The 20,451-nt window shown below is 52.4% G+C and overlaps 6 protein-coding genes across 6 annotated transcripts; 1 reads left to right on the top strand and 5 right to left on the bottom strand.

Annotated features, from left to right (window-relative positions):
* Positions 1-153: 153 nt before the first annotated feature.
* Positions 154-3,112, bottom strand: AA0111_g3066 (putative WD repeat-containing protein; the record flags this gene model as incomplete). The annotated part of the gene is made up of 4 exons (XM_028648908.1): positions 154-1,773; positions 1,822-2,371; positions 2,572-2,738; positions 2,798-3,112. 4 exons carry the CDS (start codon positions 3,110-3,112, stop codon positions 154-156), a joined length of 2,652 nt encoding a protein of 883 aa, XP_028509327.1.
* A 934-nt stretch (positions 3,113-4,046) lies between these two features.
* AA0111_g3065 (Ribonucleoside-diphosphate reductase small chain) lies at positions 4,047-5,433 on the bottom strand (the record flags this gene model as incomplete). Its single annotated transcript, XM_028648907.1, has 3 exons — positions 4,047-5,006; positions 5,107-5,346; positions 5,401-5,433. The coding sequence occupies 3 exons, from the start codon at positions 5,431-5,433 to the stop codon at positions 4,047-4,049; spliced, it is 1,233 nt and encodes a 410-aa protein (XP_028509324.1).
* A 1,204-nt stretch (positions 5,434-6,637) lies between these two features.
* AA0111_g3064 (hypothetical protein) lies at positions 6,638-10,593 on the bottom strand (the record flags this gene model as incomplete). Its single annotated transcript, XM_028648906.1, has 4 exons — positions 6,638-8,833; positions 8,882-9,647; positions 9,700-9,903; positions 9,953-10,593. 4 exons carry the CDS (start codon positions 10,591-10,593, stop codon positions 6,638-6,640), a joined length of 3,807 nt encoding a protein of 1,268 aa, XP_028509325.1.
* Positions 10,594-11,167: 574 nt separating this feature from the next.
* AA0111_g3063 (hypothetical protein) lies at positions 11,168-13,217 on the bottom strand (the record flags this gene model as incomplete). Its single annotated transcript, XM_028648905.1, has 3 exons — positions 11,168-12,468; positions 12,518-12,897; positions 12,952-13,217. 3 exons carry the CDS (start codon positions 13,215-13,217, stop codon positions 11,168-11,170), a joined length of 1,947 nt encoding a protein of 648 aa, XP_028509330.1.
* A 569-nt stretch (positions 13,218-13,786) lies between these two features.
* On the bottom strand, positions 13,787-15,777 carry AA0111_g3062 (Vacuolar protein 8; the record flags this gene model as incomplete). Its single annotated transcript, XM_028648904.1, has 7 exons — positions 13,787-14,115; positions 14,167-14,916; positions 14,964-15,209; positions 15,256-15,369; positions 15,424-15,544; positions 15,597-15,682; positions 15,735-15,777. The coding sequence occupies 7 exons, from the start codon at positions 15,775-15,777 to the stop codon at positions 13,787-13,789; spliced, it is 1,689 nt and encodes a 562-aa protein (XP_028509331.1).
* A 1,501-nt stretch (positions 15,778-17,278) lies between these two features.
* AA0111_g3061 (hypothetical protein) lies at positions 17,279-19,183 on the top strand (the record flags this gene model as incomplete). The annotated part of the gene is made up of 1 exon (XM_028648903.1): positions 17,279-19,183. The coding sequence occupies one exon, from the start codon at positions 17,279-17,281 to the stop codon at positions 19,181-19,183; it is 1,905 nt and encodes a 634-aa protein (XP_028509328.1).
* Between the last annotated feature and the right edge of the window lie 1,268 nt (positions 19,184-20,451).

Genomic DNA, 20,451 nt, shown 5'->3' with positions numbered 1-20,451 from the left:
TTCAATTAATTCATTTCGTAACTATTGGCAAGAGTGAAAAGAAAGATGATTCCAGAGACATCATCCAAGTGTGATAATCTTCAATACTGACAGAGAAGCCCTTGAAAATCTTGAAAATCTTGTCCCGTTTGAAGTGAAATTTCTATCAGTGTATCAAGTGCCATTTTCCCTTCCTTCATCACTCCGCTCATCTGTCAGCCTACTAATCTGACTAATCGTGCTCATACGACCAAGCAGCTCTGGTCTCTCCTCGTCTCTCGCATTCCCAGCTGTCAATGCACTCTTATCGCGACTTGTCCAGAAAAGCCAGCTTTGACCGTTGTACACGGCGAGAGGGTTACGAGAACGCTGGGCTGCCCCGTCATCTGCTGCAGCAGTCGGTGGTTCCTTGAGAGGGGACGAGGCTTCAGAGTATGAAGTGCTTCGTAGAGATGTGGTAGTACGGTCTATAGATACGGATGTTTTTGGTGTACCAGTAGGCTTGGTGTCGAAGGTGTCGTTGGTTTTGGTAGGTTGAAGGACAGGAGACTCGTGTGGTGTTGAGTGAAAGCTCATGGCGGCTAGCGACTTTCGGGGTGAGGCGCTGCGACGAGGAAGGGAGTTAGTCGAGTCTAGACTACCGTGTGATATGCCTTGTCGCCATGTCATAATGCGGTCATTTGGTGGTTGTGTAGATACACTATCTCGCCGTGATCGACTAGTTCGGGAGATTATACTGCTGGGCCGTCCAATACCTGACGCTCTCTTCATGGAAGCAGTGTCCCATTGCTCGCTCATTCGTATGCGTTTTTGGTGAGCACAATCTTGTCTGAATACCTTGAGTGCACCCGTGTAGTCTGCTGTAACAATGATGTTGCCACCTCGATGTGCCGAGCGCTCAATATATGCTGGGCTTCCTGCAGCTTTTTTGAAATGGGTATCCGTAGGCGCAGGTGTTGGGTGTGTGGACCCCCCCTCCGTGGGTGCTCTTGACGAAATGACAGATTCAGCTTTCGATACTAGCGTGACTGGTGGTGGATTGCAGAGGTCGAAGATGGGATCTTCTGAGGCGCTAAGCAATTGCCTAGTGTGAACGGGAGCAATGACAGTGCACGTCGTGATCGAATTATGTGCTTCGAACATCTCCACCGGACGCTGGTTCCTTTTCTCGCCTTCAGCCGTGGCGGTAGTCGACCAGATGTATGTTTTCCGATCCTCGCTTCCACATATAATATGCCCACTACTATCGGCAAACGTAGCTCGAATCTGACTGCAGTTGTTTTCATGACCACGGAACTTCATTTCCAAGGTTTTGTCCTTCATGTTGTAAATGCGCAACCTCGAATCGTTGCTCGAAACCAGTAGCTTGATTTCACCACTTTCGCTACCTGGAGGCCAATATGCTGCTTGTATTCCAGTGATTTTACTACCTTTTGCATTCTGTCCGCGGGTCGACTTTACGTGAAGTTGGGCCTGCCACTTTAATCCTTCAGTGTCGTAGAACATGCAAAGGCCCCCGAGGGTGCCGGCTATACATGTTTTCCCATCAGGTGTGAACGCCACTGATGTAATCATATCCGGCACAGTGACCGAGAAAGCCACGCTCTTATCCGGAATGCTCCATAGTCGCAACTTTGCGTCAAGGGATCCTGCGAGGAAGAATCGGTCATCGGTAGGGTGGAATTGTATAGAAGGAACAAAATCGGAATGCTTGAATGTGCATAGATTTTCATCTCGGCTTACGTGCCATAGACGGACCGTCTTGTCCATGGACGAGGATAGCAAGAAATTGTTCTATGGTTGTCAGTCGATGCATGAAAATATTAAGCAATATCAACTTGCCTTGCTCCAGCTCAAATCTAAGATAGTTGAAGTATGTCCCTGGTACTCGCGAATGGGTTTCTGATGGAAGACTGGTGCGCTCAGGTACTTTGCCTCTCCATTATCAGCGTTCTCATGCGCGCGGCGTCCTTCTGAGCTCTCGATCACCGCCCACACCCTGATAACCCTGTCTTGCCCACCGACAGCAAGATACCTCCCATCCTTGCTGAACTCGACCGCCCAGATAGGGTTCTGTGTAGCTGCCGACCCAGATTGAGGTGCAGGGTTTGATCCAGCCGCAGGCGGACTCTTCTTATCCGACCCAGAACGTAATTCCTGCGCCAGGAAAACACGATCGAATTCCTTCTCCTTCTTGAACTTCGTTCTCACTTTTATGTATGCTGGTGGATGAGGTATCTTCGGACTGAAGCTGAAATTGTCGACGTAAAGCTGGGCGTCCATACCCTCCAATCGAAGATCATCTGCCTCAGAGCCATTCTCGCTTGCGCCATCGAGGGTACTGCTCTTCTTTTTGTTGCCTCCGATGAAGCGACTAAGAAATGAAACCTTCCTAGATATGAAGTCAGCCGTACTGTACTGCGCCTCAGGCTAATGTGGATATGTATGTTCAGGCCAACCAGAGGAATAAGCGCATACATGACCTCGATACGCAGGTCCGGAGGCCTTAATACGAGGTACGCGCTAATCCCTGGCTAGTAGCCCCGTGACATTCCGTATGCTCTTTGCGAAGAGCAGAGCAGAGGGACCTACTTTTTGTCTGCCTTGCCCCCGCTTGCATCGCGCGGCGTCTCTCCGCTTAGTTTCTTATCCGCATTTACATCGTTTGGCGAAGTCGGCGATTGGCTCGATAGGGGCTCGGTGTTTTGCGATCGTAGCTTCTGTACAGCCGGCGACGTATTCGTTCTCTGGAGGATTTGCTATACGGTGATGCGCGATTAGCGTCCGTCCCCGCATGTCGAACCTTATCTGTACATACTTGCGAGAGCGGGTCTATAGGCGTTTCGAACAGTCCTGTCCCATCGCCAACGTATCCGTTTTGCGAATCGGCGGTCGGTTGCGCGGAAGGTGAGGTGGGGCTTCGAAGCTTTGCGACGAGCTTCTTGTTGGATAACGGGCCTATGAACCCTGGAGTAAGCACCTGGGGGTTTTCGGTATGACGAGACAAAGCAATAGGTGTGATGTACGGCATACCATCTACTGTTGTTGACGATCCATTCTCCTGGATCTGAAAAGCGCCTCTGCCAGCGACGGACGGGTCTGTCACCTTAATCTTGGGAAGGGTGTCTGCCATGTTGACATGTCACGAAGCGACATGGATCTACCCCGTCGCCGCCTTGGTCGTACTTGACAGCGCTCGATGACTGTACAGATCTATATGCCGTGAATTTGTTCGGATGGTATTCACGTAATGTGCACACTGCACTCTGGCGATGAGAGTCGGATTTTGTTGCGGAGGGTCGCGGATGTTTACGAACTAGCGTTTTGTTGTCTGGCGCACCAAGTCTGGACGTATATGCAGGGACAGTGCTATCAAGTTCCCCATATCGCGCAATTGGTCCGGGGTAAGTAACTCAGGCGTGTGTAAGCTGAAAGAGGTGCACGACTGTCTGCAAGTAGCCAGCTCGCTTGTCGTGATTTCGTAAGATGGCAACCTCGGATACGCCGCACGCATTGCTGACGTCATGGCTAGCGGTACCTGAAATCAATCCTTGCTTGTCTGGGCGGCGCGTAACATCTGCAGAGGGTGTCGAGCGCACGGGATTTATCCTGGGGACTGGTGCATGTTTCCTGCAGGACATAGATCATGTTAGGGTGGAAGTGGATAGGCTTCAGAAGAGCTTGATTGATCAAGTGCGCATACTGTCGCGTGGCGTGTCGGACCGAACACGCACGCGTTATGCACAAGCAGAACCATCACAAGGGCAACTTCAGAAGAGACATGTGTGAAAGATGTGTATTCGTGATTATTCAAAGTGGTATGATATATAGGTCGTTGATCCCATCGCTGCCGCATGCCGTAGCTATCCTACCGCGTCACTCATCCAAGAGGCCTATCCCAGCTAACTAGCAACGCCATGACTCCAAAATGCGAAGAGTGGTTACTTCATCAATGCAAGGGGGTATGCGAACGAAGACATCCGGCACCCGTGCCAAACCCAAACGTTCAACGTGTTGTACAAAAACAAAATGGCAGATAATTTGAGAAAGAAGTGAAAGCGAAACATCTAAAAATCTTCATCGAAGCAGAAATCACCAGACTGGCCTTGCGGCTCAGGTGCGGGCGATGAACCCTCCTTCTGCTGCTCATGCTTCTTTGTGCTGGCCATGACACCGGCCTTCTGGTAGTCGCCGACGCGCTTCTCGAAGAAGTTGGTCTTACCAGCCAGAGAAATGTTCTCCATGAAGTCGAAGGGGTTGGTGGCGTGGTAGACCTTGACGTTGCCGAGGGCCAACAGCAGACGGTCAGCGACGAACTCGATGTATTGGCACATGAGAGTAGCGTTCATGCCGAGCAGAGCGCATGGTAGTGCGTCGCTCAAGAACTCCTGCTCAATCTCGACGGCTTCAGTGATGATAGCTCTGACAGACTCTGGGCTGGGCTTGTTCTCGAGGAGAGAGAAGAGAAGGCAGGCGAAGTCGGTGTGCATGCCCTCGTCACGGGAGATGAGCTCGTTGGAGAATGTTAGACCGGGCATCAGACCGCGCTTCTTGAGCCAGAAGATGGAGGCGAAAGAACCGCTGAAGAAGATACCCTCAACAGCGGCGAATGCAACGAGGCGGTTGGCGAATGTGGAGTTCTTGTCGGAGATCCATCGCAGGGCCCAGTCGGCCTTCTTGCGGATGCAGGGGATGTTGTCGATGGCGTTGAAGAGGTACCTGCGCTGCTTGGGCTCGCTAATGTATGTGTCGATGAGCAGAGAGTACGTCTCTGAGTGAACGTTCTCCATCATGATTTGGAAACCGTAGAAGCATCGTGCCTCGGGGATTTGTACTTCGCTAGAGAATCGCTCAACAAGGTTCTCGTTGACAATGCCATCGGAGGCTGCGAAGAAGGCGAGGACGTGGGAGATGAAGAAGCGCTCGTCATCGTTGAGACGCTTGTTCCAGTCGTGAAGGTCCTTGGAGAGGTCGATCTCCTCTGCGGTCCAGAAAGAAGCCTCGGCCTTCTTGTACATCTGCCAGACCTATAGTGGATATATAATTAGCAAGGATGTTCATGAAAACGCGTTTGACGCGTCAAGCCACGCGTAAAGCACGTGAAAGTATCAAAAGGGTAAGACTTACATCGTGGTACTTGATGGGGAACAAGACAAAGCGTCCAGGGTTCTCTTGGAGGATTGGCTCGATAGCCTCCTCCTCTTTGATCGTAGGCGCGACGGTAGGCTTGGCCTCCTCTAGGTCGTCCTCGAAGTCATCTGGGATACCGACGATGGGCTTGAAAGTGTTCTCCTTCTCGGCCGGCGAGAAGTCAAGCTTCTTTGCGGGAGAGTCGTTCATCTTGAGTGAGTCAATGGCAGATGAAATCTATTTAACGCGTTAGTATCAACGCGTATGAGTACCGGATGTATCGCAACGTACCTGCTTGGAAGGCGTAGACTCAACGGCAGACATTGTGAGGTGAGAATTAAGATGTAGCGTTGTATGATGTAGAGAGAGACGAGTGTGCAGTCAAGAATACTCGTGGAAACGCTGATGTGAAGATGGTGGTGGATGTGGTGTGCTGAGAGAAAGAGCAGACGCGACTTCACTATAAATCCGCGTCTCGACGCTAACACGTGACTGGGCGATCCGTCCTGCCAGCCACTAACGCGCCGTGCTCGCGAAAAGACGCTATGATCTCATCCATGCGCGACTTGGATCATCACATCTATTCTGCTCTAAGGGGAATTGATTCTATCCTCAATTTGCATGGGCTATATAATCGGCTGCGCGCATTCCAACGATACCCATATCGCCGTCTTTTCATCTATTGTGTGTTGAGAATCTCCTCCAACGTCGCCCGTCGCGTTGCCCAGCCACGAGCTCTCACGAAAAAAACCGTCTGTGCCAGACGCGTCGCAACGCGCTATGATTCGATTCTCCCCACCACAACACGCAAGGACCGTTTCCGTGACTAGTTAGTCCTGCATTTGTCGGCTGAACAAAGGCTTGGAAATGCATTTGAAACCCATACTGGCCCGCCTCGAGGCCAGACTCGACGCTTGCATTGGCTGCAAGCTGACCGTGCTCGTGCCGGCCTCGGATCAGATTAGATTTTCTCTGATAATGATCAGGCACTGATGGCTGGTTGGCTCCACCCAACTCGTCACACGCTGACCAGCCTATGTTTTGGCCCGAGAACGCGTCGTGAGACCGTGTTCGACGCGCCTGGAGCCGTCCCATCTCCCACTCTCGTTATCTTCCCCTGAGTAGGTCTCCTAATCCATACATGCTTTGTACCGGTTCGAGATCTCGATGGCGTTACTAACTGAGTTCACCCCACTAGTTGACTGGACGACGCGTGCTCGGACGCGTCTGAGAGTAGTCGCACTAGGTGTGGGGAAGAGCATCCGGCTCACCATACTGACGAAGGTATGCATAAATCCAGGGTACACTAGATGCACATGCTGCAAGCAATTTGGGGGCGTTTCGCTAAGACCTTGAATGCATCGATCACTGATCGATATGATTGCATCATCCGCCATAGTGTGCGGTAGTAACAATAAGACGCTCACACATCCGCGACGTATCCACCTTTGACCAGCAGGTCAGATCTAACCCTTTCTGGAATCGCATCAAGTCAATCTATAGAATCAAACTCCGCTTTATGCCCATGTTATTCTCCCCTAACCCCCATTCCCCTCATTAATCCCACTAACTCTGGAATTCGGAACGGTTTACAGATCGCCTCATCCACGCCAGCCTCTTTCGCCATATCAATCTGTTCCTTCCTCGCATTCGCACTAACAGCGATAATCGGTACATGCCTGCTCAGTTCGCCATTCTGCTCCATGTCCCGTATCCGTCTCGTACACGTCAAGCCATCCATGACGGGCATCTCGACGTCCATTAGAACAACGGAGAGAGGCAGAGGTGGGGATTCGCTTGGGGAAGCAGAAAACACTGTGCGTGAGAGTTGGGAGAGGGCTTCGAGGCCGTGGTTTGCGACGTATGTCGTATGGCCCAATTTTTTTAGTTGGGCGGACAGGACGCGTTGGTTTATGAGGTTATCCTCTACGATGAGGATGTTGTATTTGCAGCTCTCTGTTTCTTTTGCTCTTCCTTGCTCTTCCAGGGGTGTCGCAGCGAGTGGAACTACGTCAGGGTTCTTGCTGTCCTCTCCAATGATTTGAGCTTTGGTGCGAGTGGACAGATTGCCAGTCGAGTCAAGGACAGTTGCAGCGAGAGCACTTTCCGGAGCTTTTGCTCTCCTTGATTTGATATAAAACGTAAATGTTGATCCTACGTTATGGATGGAGGAAACGCCGATGCTGCCGCCTTGCATTTCGGTGAGCTCGCGCGAGATAAACAAACCTAAGCCCGAACCGCCATACTGAACATGTGTCTTTGGTGTTGCTTGCGAGAACCGTAGGAATAGTTTGGCTTTGTGCTCTGGAGAAAGACCACATCCGGTGTCTTTGACAGTGAAGTTGAGGTAAAATACCTCTCCAGCATGATCCCATTCAGCCTGTGTCAGAAAGTTCTTCCGCACGGCTTCCTGTGGCACATACTCAATATCGCGCATCTGTTGCACCTCTCGTGATGCGCCCATGACTACTTCGACTTTGCGGACTTCTTGGCTTTGAGTAAATTTGATGGCATTGGTGAGTAGGTTGATAAGGACCTGCAAGACCCGGCTCGGATCCAAAATCGCCCAGTCGATATTCAAATCCTTAATGGACGGATCGCATCTGACTTCTAGGCTGACTTTAGCTTTGTTCGCCTCGTCCTTGAACATCTTATAAGCGTCTTGCAGAAGCACCGAGGGTTGTAGTACCATGGGGCTAATGACCAAAAGCTTCGAGTCGAGCTTCGATAGTGTTAGAATATCGTCAACAATACGCTTTTGGTGTGTAGCACAAGCTTGTATCGTCTCTACCGCATCCAGACTATTGCTGATCAACTCTTTGAGCTGACTGTGAATAGTGGGTTGGAATGTCAGAGCTTCCTTACGTGCGAGAGCTTTCATATCGTTCAGCGACGAATAGATGGAGTCTGCACATTGCACCATTGCGCTCAAAGGGTTTCGCATCTCATGAGACGTCATGTCGATGAAGTTCTCCTGCTGTCTCTTTGACTCAAGAGCCTCTTCAACCCGATTCTTCTGGATAGCTTCCGCCCATGCCATCTGACTAACATCAGTCATTGTTCCCATGATGGTCCCGTCGGTGTAAGCAGTAGCGCTAACAAGAATCCAGGTCGGTGTCTGAATACCATCGGGCCCCGTCCACTTTTTCTTGAGATGTATTGTGAAAGTATGCGGCCCCTGCTTGCGTTTTGTAACCTTAACGTCATGATAGCAACGGTCTATCATATCCTCGTCGACTATGTTTCGCCAGTCCACTTGGTCCATCGGTACTTTGGGGTGGTCCGTGATGTGAAACCATTGGTCGTTGCAGTATTTCATCGTTAAATCTGGATTCAGGTGATATAGACCCACAGACGCGAGTTCCGTAAAGCTGGCCAAACGTCGCTCTGCCTCCGATCGCATTAGGACAGCTTTTGTCGCCTCCTTTTGAGCACTGATGTCTGTGTTGCATCCGAAAACACCTGTAACTGTTCCGTTTACGCCTTTGATCGGCACACAGGCTGACAATGTCCAAAGATAATTGTCGATAGTTTCTTCGCCATCACGGTGTTTTTCTGGCTGCTTCTTCCATCGAACCTCGAACGTCGCTGGTTCACCAGAGGCCAATATTTTCCATTGATTATCCATTATGGGTATATCTCCTTCGAAGACATACTCCTTGTAAGCGAACGGAGGCACTTTGAGGAGGTCTCTCTGTTGTCCGGTTTGAGTGAAGTACGTTTCCTGGTACATGGTCAGTCTTATTCGACATGATGGTTGCAAGGCCCTTACATTAGCATGTAGTAGTATACCATTAATGTCGATCTCAAAGTACCCTAGACCGACTTCATCTGCGATATCGTGGAAGTTGCGAAGCTTCTCAGCTACGTGACTAGCTTCTTGTGTCAGGTTTGCAACTTCGGCATTAAGGGCCGCACGGTCTCTTTCGGCCTGAGCCTCTTGACGTTTGCGCTTCCGGATCTCTTCTTCATGAAGCGCTACTGAGGCCGCTGAAGCACCCAGCAGATTCGAGAACACTTTTATCCAAGCTTTGTATTCGTTGTCGTAGGGTCGTCGCGTGTTCAAGCCGATTAGAAGGTATCCCACGATAGTTTCGTCATAAGTCCTAACTGGAGCAACAAGAAAACACCTCAATGAATCCCCAAACGCCCGCTGTTCAAGGTCATGGTATAAGGAAGATGGCAACACGCCCTCCTCTTCCTGATACGACGGTGCAGTCCCACCTCTGGCGCTATCGCGCATGGCGCGAGCTAAGCCAAGATCACTGTCCAGGTCCAAATGCGGAGGTATGGCCGGATGATTAGGTTTGTAGCCTATAGACCATTCTAGCGTACATTCATTTAGTGGCCCTTTCGGTGGGGAGGCAGAGTCTATCGGATCGAGAAGCTCGCACTGAGAGTATAAAACGGCAGCTGGAAAGTCGTATTCGTAAGGCCTGATAGCGTCGGCCAAACTCTGCCAAAAGTGTTTGGTGTTTCTCGCTTTGCTAGTCATCTGACTAACTCTGAGTAGAGCATCAACGCGGCGTTCCAGCAATCTGCATACGTCATGTCAATGGTTTCACCATGTCAAACATCAGACTCTCCTACCTTTGTTTCGTAATCTCAGTGACAATGGAATACATGCCGTCTATTTTAACATCAATAAGCGGCACAAGGCTCCATTTGAAGAACGCTTCCTCAACGAAGCCGAAACGTTCGACCATGAAATGATACTCCTCTTCGGGGGCGTCGGCAAACCGTGTGCTCTCCGAGCGAGCCATTGTAGCGTTTACAGGGTCCGCGAGTTCAGGCCTGCAGCAAATTAGACGTTAAACTCCCATAAGTAGGCGTAAGAAGTTACCAGGCATCAATAATACTCTGACCGAGGATCGCAGGATGTCTCGAGCCGCTGACTGCGGCATACGCGAGATTGTATAAGATCGTGTGCTCGGGGCCAAGGAAGAGGGCTGTAGGGCGTGTCTCTAGCATTAAAGTGGTGACCAGAACATTGAGCTCATAGTTCCAAGAACTGATCGGACCAAGCGATGTCTTAGACCAGTTGACGTTCCGTATATTCTCGACATGCTCGCGCAGCTCTGGCGACTGTATCTTGACGGTAAAGATATTGTCTCGCACTGGTTGCAGATGAGGCGACGACAATCTCCCTCGCGCCACCTGTGTAGGCTCTTGCAGACGACCAGGCTGCTCGTCGTTTGGTGCTGGTTGTTCAACGATGGTGACAATCAGCCAGCGCTTGCATGCAGTGAACTTGGCCCATCTATATCGTCCATGCAGGAACTCCTCTTGGTGGCAAGCTGCGACCCTACTTGTAGGATCCCACCAGTCTCTCAGCGACGAAGGCGAGTGCAGCGACGATGCAATATGTGGTATGGCAAGCAAGGCGGTATTGACATGACAGATAGTCGTCGTCTGAGCTTCGCAGTCGACGATGAAGGTTGGTCGTGGGTCGCTGTCGTATAGCTGTCGGATGTCCACTTCCATGGCGGATCTGCGTCGTCGATGCTGTGATTGGACGGCGCGTGGAGAAGGTAGGAATCAGCGCGGGAAAGGCGCCGAAAGCGCGCCGCGGAGAGTACAATGGTCCTGTTACATACAATAGCGGCGATGAGTCCGTACCCGTGATAATGCGCGAAGTTGCAGGCGTTGCAGCAGATGGCAGTTGCACGAGTTGGCCGGTCATGGGCAATTCGCTTTTCGCTGATTGCCACTATGGGATTCGTCGCCGAACGACTACCGTACGTACCAATGACCTAGGCCACTGGCGGCCCGCCCTGTTATCCCCACAGCACATCTGTTTGTCTAGAACTTGGGTATCCATGCCTGAATGGTCTTGCCGAGGCGAAAGAACCAAAGCGTGAAACTTAGCGAGATGCGGTCTACACTCACAACGCTAGCTTTTGCATGAATGTATGAATTTCGATCTTTGTTCTCGTGTTGTTCATTAGTAGCGGACCTGAAGACCGCTCTTGAGATATGCAACTATGAACCACGGACCTAGATTAATCCGCTTAGCGCCAATAGATGCATGTCATGAACGCCTATTTCTACCCCAATCTCAGCCGAGCATCTCGCCCCAGTTTGGCACCACGACGAATTTGCCCTTCACTCTACCAAGACTGATTGCTTCACCTGCGTCCTCCGGCGCAGCTCTCTCATTCTCGGGGCGCATATTAAGGCTAGCAACTTCCTGTAGGAAACTGGCCTTGTTGCCAGGCGTGAGTTCGTAGCTCGTGCCGCCCCAGTCCAGCGTTGTGCGGCCAGATTCGTGTACCCGCAACTTTCCAACCAATCCACTCCCAAATCGAACACCTTCTTTGGGCCTAGCAGAGGGATCGGAAAAGCTGCCTTCCTCGACTTTGATCTTTGGATCCGTTTTAGCTGATGGCTGCGTAGGTAGGGATGCAGACTGAGGATCTGGTGCTTCTTTCTTGATGGATGGTGGCTCTACTGCTGGCATAAGGGGCGGTATTTGGAACAGATAGACGTTGTTGTCTCGCACTGTAGGCTTCTTCTCTGTGTTAGCTGCGTCTGTCATCGGTATGTCGCCGGATCCATCGACTTGTGGTATCTCCTCTGGACCCAACTCGGCTCGGATATGGCGTAGGTTCGATTGAAAACGTGCCCATTCGGCGCGATCTTCGTCAGTCTGGAGCACTGGTTCTGCTATACTCTTCTTCTTAAGTTTTGGCTTCCGCTCGGCATTTGGTGACGACGGTTCTTGTTTTTCTGAGGACTGAGCAGGAGCATCGGACAGGCCTACCTGCTCAGCATCGACCATGTTCTCGTCTTCGCTCGTAGGCTCGGTTTTGACAACAACATCCGAGTCTTCTGAGTCATGCCATACGCCCTTGAACTGTTTCCGCGAACCCGTGATTTCTACATCCTTTGACTTGTTCTTTGGTTTCCGGCTTGTTTGCTCAGACGCAACATTTTTTGGTGACTGGCCGCTCGATTCCGCTTGTTCCAGTATTTTTGCTGAAGTTTCCGAGCTTGCCTCTGTGTTGATACCGATAGTCCGCTCCTGGTGTTCTTTTCTGCCAATGCGAACGGGTAAAGCTGTTCGCGGCCCGCGTTGTGAAGGCGCACTTTTCGCTTTAGTCTCGTCTTCGTCTGAGGAGATTTCGATCAGATCGATATCCCTACGCGGTATGTCGGCCAGGTCTTCGTCATCAGATGACACAAGCCCACCATCTTCTCTCTTGATCGATGACCCTCCTCCGCTTCCTCCACCTCCACCTCCGCCTGACCGGGAACCAGACCCTCCGTAACTGCCGTCCTCGTTCTTGACGCGCTCTGCTCGAGAGCCAGATCCAGATCCGAAGCCAGAGAAACCGCGATTTGAGCTGTTCTTCCTGTCTGTCGTGAAGGTCAATACAGATAACCATAGCCAAACGAACTTGCTTACCTTCTTTAGAGCTACCTAAGGAGAAGGGTCCACTCGCGACTCCACTGAAACCACCTCTGGCATTTTTCAGCTTGCTGGCCTCTCGCCTTGCTGCCTTTGCCGCCTCCGCTTCCCTTCTCTTGTCCGCAGCAACCTGCTCTTTTGTCCTTTCTCGGTCGCGAGCTGCCAATTCTTTTGCAATAGCGTCTCGCTCTTCTTTGCTCCTTCTTCCTGTGAAGGCGGGGGTCTTGACGCCCCTCTTGCCTCGAGTTGTACCGCCGCGGCCGCGTACAGACGGTGATGCTGATCGTGAAGGAGGTACAGAGCCTTGAAGACTTCCGAGCCTTTGTACTGGAGCGCGAGCTGTTGGTTCTGCGTCAGGCTGAGGTGATGCGACAGCACTGTTGTATACGTATTAGTACCAGAGTCGAGGTAGATAGAGGAGTAAAGCATACGATACAGTCGCTGAAGGCGCCTCGGAAGCCTGTGGCTCTGCAGTCGCCAATGGGCCTTGACCAATAATGACTGGCTTCGCATCGCCATCTTCTTGCTTTGGTACTACGGGCTCAGTGGGAGCTTCCGAGGCGTCAGCGGGAGCTGTGCTTTGTGGGATCGCATCCGTGGATTCACTCGTGTCAGTGGTAGCTCGTCCTGCTGCGACTCCCCCTCTTCCACTTCCGCGAGCGCGGGTGCTTCCCCGTCCTCTTGGTTTTGGCGGCATTGCTGTTGTTTGGATCGTGTGGAATGGTGGTGCGTGGTGACTCGCGCAAGTCGCAAATATTTTGGCTATCGATAAACTCGTTAGCTCCGACGCGACGTCACATGTCAAGGTGAGGGGTCTCGACTAAGCTCTTCCACAGATCGAGTGGGCATGGCTGTATGCTCTTACTTCTCACTCTAGGATACATTCTGGACAATAGTTTTAAAGACTCACTGATTAGTCAAGTACATCACTATCAAAGCGCCAATAAGATTCCGAACATCATTTAATTCATTTCCTGACCACGGAAACCTCCATCCAACTCTATCAATTACAAATTCGTCCGCGCCGAATGCTCGGAAAAGAGTAGTGGTAAGTGAAGTGCATGCCAATGTATGTGAAAGCCCGCTCCGCCAATGCTCGCTAGAGATACTGAGGATACTTATGCCCCTGAACGCCAGCCTTCAAGATGCCCAAAAGCAGTGTAACGTAAACGCATTAAGAGAAAACCGGAATATGGTGAGTACGAGCAAGGGAGTCAACGCGATGAACAACCGATAAACAGGGTATAAATGCGATCCAACGCTTTTCTATCCCTCGACGAGAGTCTTGGGGCTCTTTCCCAGCAGCTCAAGACATCTGCGTGCGAGGGTGACGACTTCGCCTTCACCATCCTCATTGTCTTCGTCATCTGACTCGATGTTGCGCTCAGCAATGTCGGTGACCATGTCGATGATCTCGTTCGACTTGCCAATGTGCTCCATGAGCTGTTGGTCTTCCGACTCGAGTAGCTGTAGCAGTGTCCAAATAGCGATATGCTGGAAAGTTGGGTCTCCGCTCGCCAAGAAGCGGCGGAGATAGCCGTGGATTCCGCCTGCGGGTTCTGTCCAGTTTTGGATGAATATCGAGTAATCGCCGACTAGATTCGTTAGTGAGGATGTTGAGCAGACGAGCGATGAGTCAAACTTACCCTTGGACGACAGGTTCCCGAGAGCAGCCGCACTGTTACCTTGAACCTCGATGCTTTCCGACTCGGTAAGTGGGATGAGTACATCAAAGACTCCCAGGTTGAGCAGGTGAGGCTTGAGCTCTTCACTCAGAGCAAGAACGGCAATCGCAGCTGTCATCTCAGACTGTACTGGAAGTCGCACGTTGAGCACGAGCGACTTGCATTTCTGCACAGCACCCGCCTCCAAAACCAGCTGCTTGTTCTTGTCTGAGCTTGCCGCAAGGTTACGCAGGGTGGAGATTGCGTGGCATTGGATTTCGTCGTTATCGGTGGAGCCGAGCAAATCGACTAACGGCTTAAGGAAGCCAGCCTCGATGATAGGCGACTCGTTGGCGGGGTGGATGGAGATGTTTCGTATGCACGCGACGGCGGATAGAATCAGCGGTAGGTATGACGATTGCAGAAGGCGGAGGAGGGAAGGCAGACCACGAGCGCGTACAATCTCGAGCTGGTAGCGTTCATCCGACGCAAGGTTACGAAGAGCAAGTGCGGCCTGGCACTGCACCTTGGGCGAGGACGACTCCATAAGGTGTACCAAAGAGCCAACCAACCTGCCTTCAGTCTGTGCCAGCTTGGCGCGGTTGCTTGCGTCGACAGCAATGTTGCTGAGGGCGGTGGTGCAGTAGTACTGGACATCGACATCAGATGAAGACAGTAGCTGAACAAGGACGGGGATAGCGCCAGCATTTACGAGCTGTTGACGGTTGTCGTCTGGTTCCATGTCAGCACAAACTATGTCGAGATAACGAACATCGTACCTGAGTGTGTCATGTTCAGCAGTGCGCCGGTTGCATTTCTCTGCACGCGCATATCCTTTGACTTAGCTAGCCGTGTGAGAGGTTGCAGTGCGCCGGACCGTGCAATCTTTGCCTTGTTGTCCTCGTGTGTAGCCAAGTTGGTGATGCACCCGACGGCGTTACATTGTACCTCGACATTAGGCGAGTTCATCTGCTTGATCAATGGCGCAAGACCACCGAGTGCGACGATGGCCACCTTGTTCTCGGCTGCGGGAGTCAGTGTTTGTCTCAAAGTTGTGCCGTGCGAACATACTGTTTACCGCTAAGTTGCCCAGGGCGGCGCTCGCTGCACGCTGCACTTCGATGTCGGGATTCTGGAGCAGGAACAGAATAGGCTCCAGAGTGTCTCGGTCGACCTCTCTGACATCTGTCCAAGGTTGTTAGAGGCTGCATGTGCTATAGTGTGGTGTCAGGTATGTACCTCGTTCTGTTATCTCGGCGAAGGTCAAGCTTGCCGATCGCTGTAAGTCGATGTTGTCCGAGTATACCAGAGTACTCAACGCGCGGAGGGGTTCGCCTGAGAAGAAGTCGGTTTCGGCTCGCTGCGCAAGTTAGCATGCGGGATGGCTGCGGAGAGGCGGTGGGAAGCAGTACGTTCTCGAGGAAGCCCAGCAGGTCGGCGACAGCTTCCCGTTCGCTGTCTGCCAACACTGGGTCATATATGCTGTCTCTTGAGCGGCCTGGAGATGATTCGTCAGTAAGCTCCAATGCCAGAGATTTGGGTCGACTGACCGCCGCAGCAGAAGAAACGGTAGCAAACGTCGGAGATGCCCATGGCTGGAGGCGCAGACGTTCGCGGTCCGGCCGATCAGTCTTGTTATCGGCTCTGCAGATTCAGAGTCGCAATGCAGTGGCGCAGCGAAGAATGCGGGCAGCGGGCAGAGGTTTAGGGTTGGGCTGGTGCGATGGGTGGTTGAGCTTGGTGATGTTGTCACCCGCCCCAGGGTAGTGAAGAGAGCTTGGCAAAGGGAACTTGGAGGTGTGCTAGCTAGCAGTAGCGGGCGGCAGCGTCGCCCGAGCATGCAGTCAGTGCAACAAGCGCGAGGCTAGCAGCTTCACGTGAAAACGAGATTTGACATGCAGCATGCACAGCAACAAAGTACTTGGCCGCTCCACGAGCTTGGACGAGCTTGTCGCTGCATGCCGCGACGTGAACGCGACAGCAGACTTTGCGGTGCAGTATGCGCAGTCTGTCATCTCAGCCAGGTCTCAATGCTGCCGTGCCCGCAGCCTACAGAACCGCGTCACCCGTGTATCTCTGCCCCATTCCACGCTTTCAGGCTTAGTATCGTCAAGGTTAGTATCATTAATCCACCACGCCGGAGCAACTTCAAAGGGTCCAGCTGCGAGGAACAGGGACCCTGGAACATGTCTCTTACTTGTCGCTGTCGTGAGCCAACCGCGTTGAGCTCCATCGCGGCGTCGACGTCATGTTTCGGCCGTTTGACGTGTACAACCAACAATGCGCCGGACAGCTCACAATTATGGTCCTCATGCTTCGCTATTCGCCTTTGCAACGCCCGGCGTCATGTACGGTCGAGCGGGCCGCTTTTCGGCCATGCAGCATCTGCCTGACGCGCCCCACGCCCGCTGCTGCCATCACCACGACTCTGCGAAGCCCTTCATCAGTACAATTATTATAAAGCATGCCTAGCAGTCTAGCACTTCCGCGCGGGGTAGCCCTACTCGTCTCCCTCCCTCGAGCGTCACTATCCGACGACGGCTGCTTGGCTATCTGCTTTACCATGGATCGTCCAGCACACCTACCACGTTAGACTGCCCAGAGTCTTCACCACGCACCCACTCGCTATGCTCAAAAGCAGCAGATTACCCTGGGAACGCGTCCTATAGGTGCAGACGTGTTGCATGGCTTGGTCTGGTCGCTCACGTGCCTCTGCGCCTGCGCCTCCGCTGACTGCCGCCTATTAACAAAGTGCGTGGGGGAGGCCGGAAATTGAGCAACGAGAAGCAATATTCAAACAAAGAACATTACACTCCTTCTCGCACTCGTCCCCCTCTCATTCCAATTCTTTGCACCCCAGATTCATCAAGTGATTGCCGCTGCGAGAAATCTTCCCAGGCATACCGCTGCTCGGCGCGCCTGCAATTTCAACGTTCCGCTAGCACTCCGCTGTCTCCAAGCCCGAACATAATCTTATTACTTTACTTCCCGGTTTCGCCCTTCGCCGCGCGACCCTCACCCCACGATCGCCGCACACATTAATACACCCAGTCGCCGCTGTAAGAAGAGGTTTGCACCACTGTGAACCGGTTTAATGGCCCCAATTTCAGAACCCTCACACACTTTCCAGAAGCTCAAACTCGACACTTCGACGCCCCACAAACCCGTCGCCTCGACCTTTGCATCTTTCGCGCCTCTAGCCCGTAAACAGTCCCCGCACAACCACCATGGCCAGTCCCAGCTAACCGCCGGATTTGCTGCTGCAGAACCGCTGAACATCTCGCGCGGTCCCTACAACAAACGTGACCACCATGGCGCCCACTCGCGCACTGAATCCGACGATGAGGGGTCCCTCGCAGTGGGCAGCAGCGGAAGCGACGAGGACTTCGTAGCCAAATTCAGGCAACGCAAGACGAGCATTAGTTTCAACAATGAGGTTCGGCTCGACACGGGAGAGGGCGTTGGCCTAGGGGTGCCCGTGCCCAAGTCTTCACGGCAGTCGCATTCACGCACGACCGAGAGTGGAAGCTACTCAGATGGCTCACAGCAAGACTACATGGAAATGCCCTACACCATGCGTAGAAACATGCAGTACCGCGTTGGAGAGCCCCGGTACCCCCTTGCCCAAACCACCGTCGACGACCTTGCCCACGACTCCGAGTACCGCGATCAGGTTGCATCCTTGACTTCTGATGCCACCGCTTCGCCGCCGTTAGACGAGGCCCAAACTCCCCTCGAGACGCCCTCCGAGTACATGCTTTCGCCAATGCCCGCCACGTCCCCTATGGAGTTCCCGCTATTCTCGCCCTCCCCTCGGCGCGTGGGCCCACCTCGGACCAAGAGCTGGAGATCGGAGATTGGCGAAGACGGCAGCCTCAAGAGGGCTAGTCGTCGATCCTCTGCCCGCTCTGGTCGGTCACTTTCGTCCATGTCGCCGGCTGCCTCCTTCCTGGCGCGCTACAAAGCCACTGAGGCTCCTATCAAAGCGCCTGAGCCAGATGATGAAGGCCAAGGCATCGGGTACGACAGCGAGTACATTATTGGAAAGCAGATTGGCTATGGCGGCTTTAGCGTTGTCAAGGAGGTCACAAGCATGGAGAATGGGAAGCCTGTCACCGATGCTGTCAAGATTGTGCGCAAGTTGCAACAGGACAAATCAGAACTTGAGAACGAACAGATTCAGACACAATTCGATCACGAGGTGGAGATCTGGCGCTTCCTGCGTCACCCTTATATTCTTCCTCTCCTGAGGGTTTACACCACCGACTACGCTACCTTCTGCATTACTAGATTGAACAAGGGTGGGACTCTTTTCGACCTGATCCGCGACACACGCCGCCTCAAGAAGAATGGTCTGCCAGCTCACTTGGTGAAGCGCTACGCGTACCAGCTAGCATCGGCTATGCGCTACCTGCACAACGACGTTCAGGTTGTACATCGCGACATCAAGCTCGAGAACTGCCTTCTTGATATGACGGTAGCTGATGCTGAGAGGGACGGCGGCGATCTTTTGCTTTGCGATTTCGGCATGGCAGACTTTATTGTTAGCGACCAGCGTGACGGCCCCGAGCCCCACTCGATTGGTGAAAATCAGAACATAGGCCCCGCAGAGACTAGCACGTCTATCGCCGGCAGTCTGCAATATGCGGCTCCTGAGTTGTTCAACGCACCTGGGCCAGTCTTCTCCCCTGCGGCGGACATTTGGGCGTTTGGTGTAGTTGTGTTCGCTCTACTTACCGCGACTCTACCTTTCAATGACGGTCTGGACATCAAGACGATTGAGAAAATCCGAAATTGCGAGTGGGATGCGGAGCTCGTCCGTAATGCAGAGGCAGCCCAAGTAAGCAACATCGACGACGCCCTCGCGCTTGTCAGGGGTTGTCTCGAGGTCGATGTTGAAAAGCGCTGGAATGTCCATGACATTTTGGAGTGCGCGTGGCTGCGCGAATGCGAGCAACAATTCGAGCATGTGGTTCGCCCTTGGGTCGCTGAGTCATGAAGCGATGATTATATTTTGTACCAGTAACGTTTGGTGTTGGATGGGCCGGTTTGCGTTACACCCTTGGATACCCGGTTCACATTGCGTCTCTTTTCCTTGCTTATATTTCGCCCTTGGTTTTCTCTTATCATCGGGCATTTTGCGATTCGGTCACTTCCGTTGGCTTTTGGATACCCTACGCTGTTCTTCCACTCACGATCCTGCTTTTGCTGGCGTTCTTCTTCACGAGAGGTCGGCCAGTCTCACGATATATTGTATTCTATTTGGCCCCCTGATGCGCGTGGTCCTTACCATGGATCCTAGCATTTGTCATGCCTGTAGGCGACAACTAACGGCTTACGCGACCTCATATTTTGATGAGCATCTACAATGAATTATCACTACTCATAAGCCATGTGTGCCCTCATGATCGTGTTGCTCACATGGAACTTGACACTTAATATAAACAACGTGGCAATGCTACCCAAAAATCTGTAGTCCTGGTTTTCGTGCTACCAATTTGCAGCGGGTGTGCCCCCAAAAACATAAGCTGCAAGCATGTCAATGGCACTTTCCGGATCTGCAAGCCTTCCCCGCAGTACGACACCCATCCGATCCGTCGTGTCCATACACTGGGCTCCAAGACAAACGGCTTTGTAGTATCTCGTCTATGTCTTCTCGGGTATCTGACGTCCACATGTGTCGCTGCGCCGCTAATGCTTTGGCTCCTTCCTCTTCCAAACAAATCCAACGCCAGCAGCGCGCTCGCGTGAGTAGCGCTTCTTCCAAGCCTGGAGTTCAACGTCACTTGTACCCTCGACTACTGGACACAAGTGCTTCGTCGCGCTTCAACACCGAGGCAAAAGCGTCACGAGGATCGTGAACTCTGCCAACACCGTTCTACCTCGCCACCCATAGTTTTCGGGAAACAAACCGGCCTATAGCGCATACAGGTCCGCGCAGAGGATGCTCTGCCAAATTAGGCAAGGCTGCACCAAACGACTATGGGGTGATGGAAACGGTCGCCTGATTACGGCCGACTGATCTGCAGAAGGTTTGATATGATGTTTCGAGAGCCGGTCAGCCTCGTGCTCACGGACCTTTGCTAGTTAGTCTAGCATGGCCTCCACATGTAAGTCAGGCGTACTGCTGCAGTGACCACGATACAATACAAACGGGCAAGCAGCCTTCGATTGCGTACTAGATCAAGTTAGTGCTGATCCTAGAATTTAAGAAAGCTTCGACCTCCAGTGGTGGTAGTAACTCTTTCGATGCACTGATGCCTGCAT

The sequence above is a fragment of the Alternaria arborescens genome, assembly GCF_004154835.1.
Source record: "Alternaria arborescens strain FERA 675 chromosome Unknown contig_5, whole genome shotgun sequence".
NCBI classification, from domain to species: Eukaryota; Fungi; Ascomycota; class Dothideomycetes; order Pleosporales; family Pleosporaceae; genus Alternaria; species Alternaria arborescens.
The sequence above is the reverse complement of the archived record's forward strand: the minus strand, read 5'-3'. Positions and strand labels throughout refer to the sequence as shown.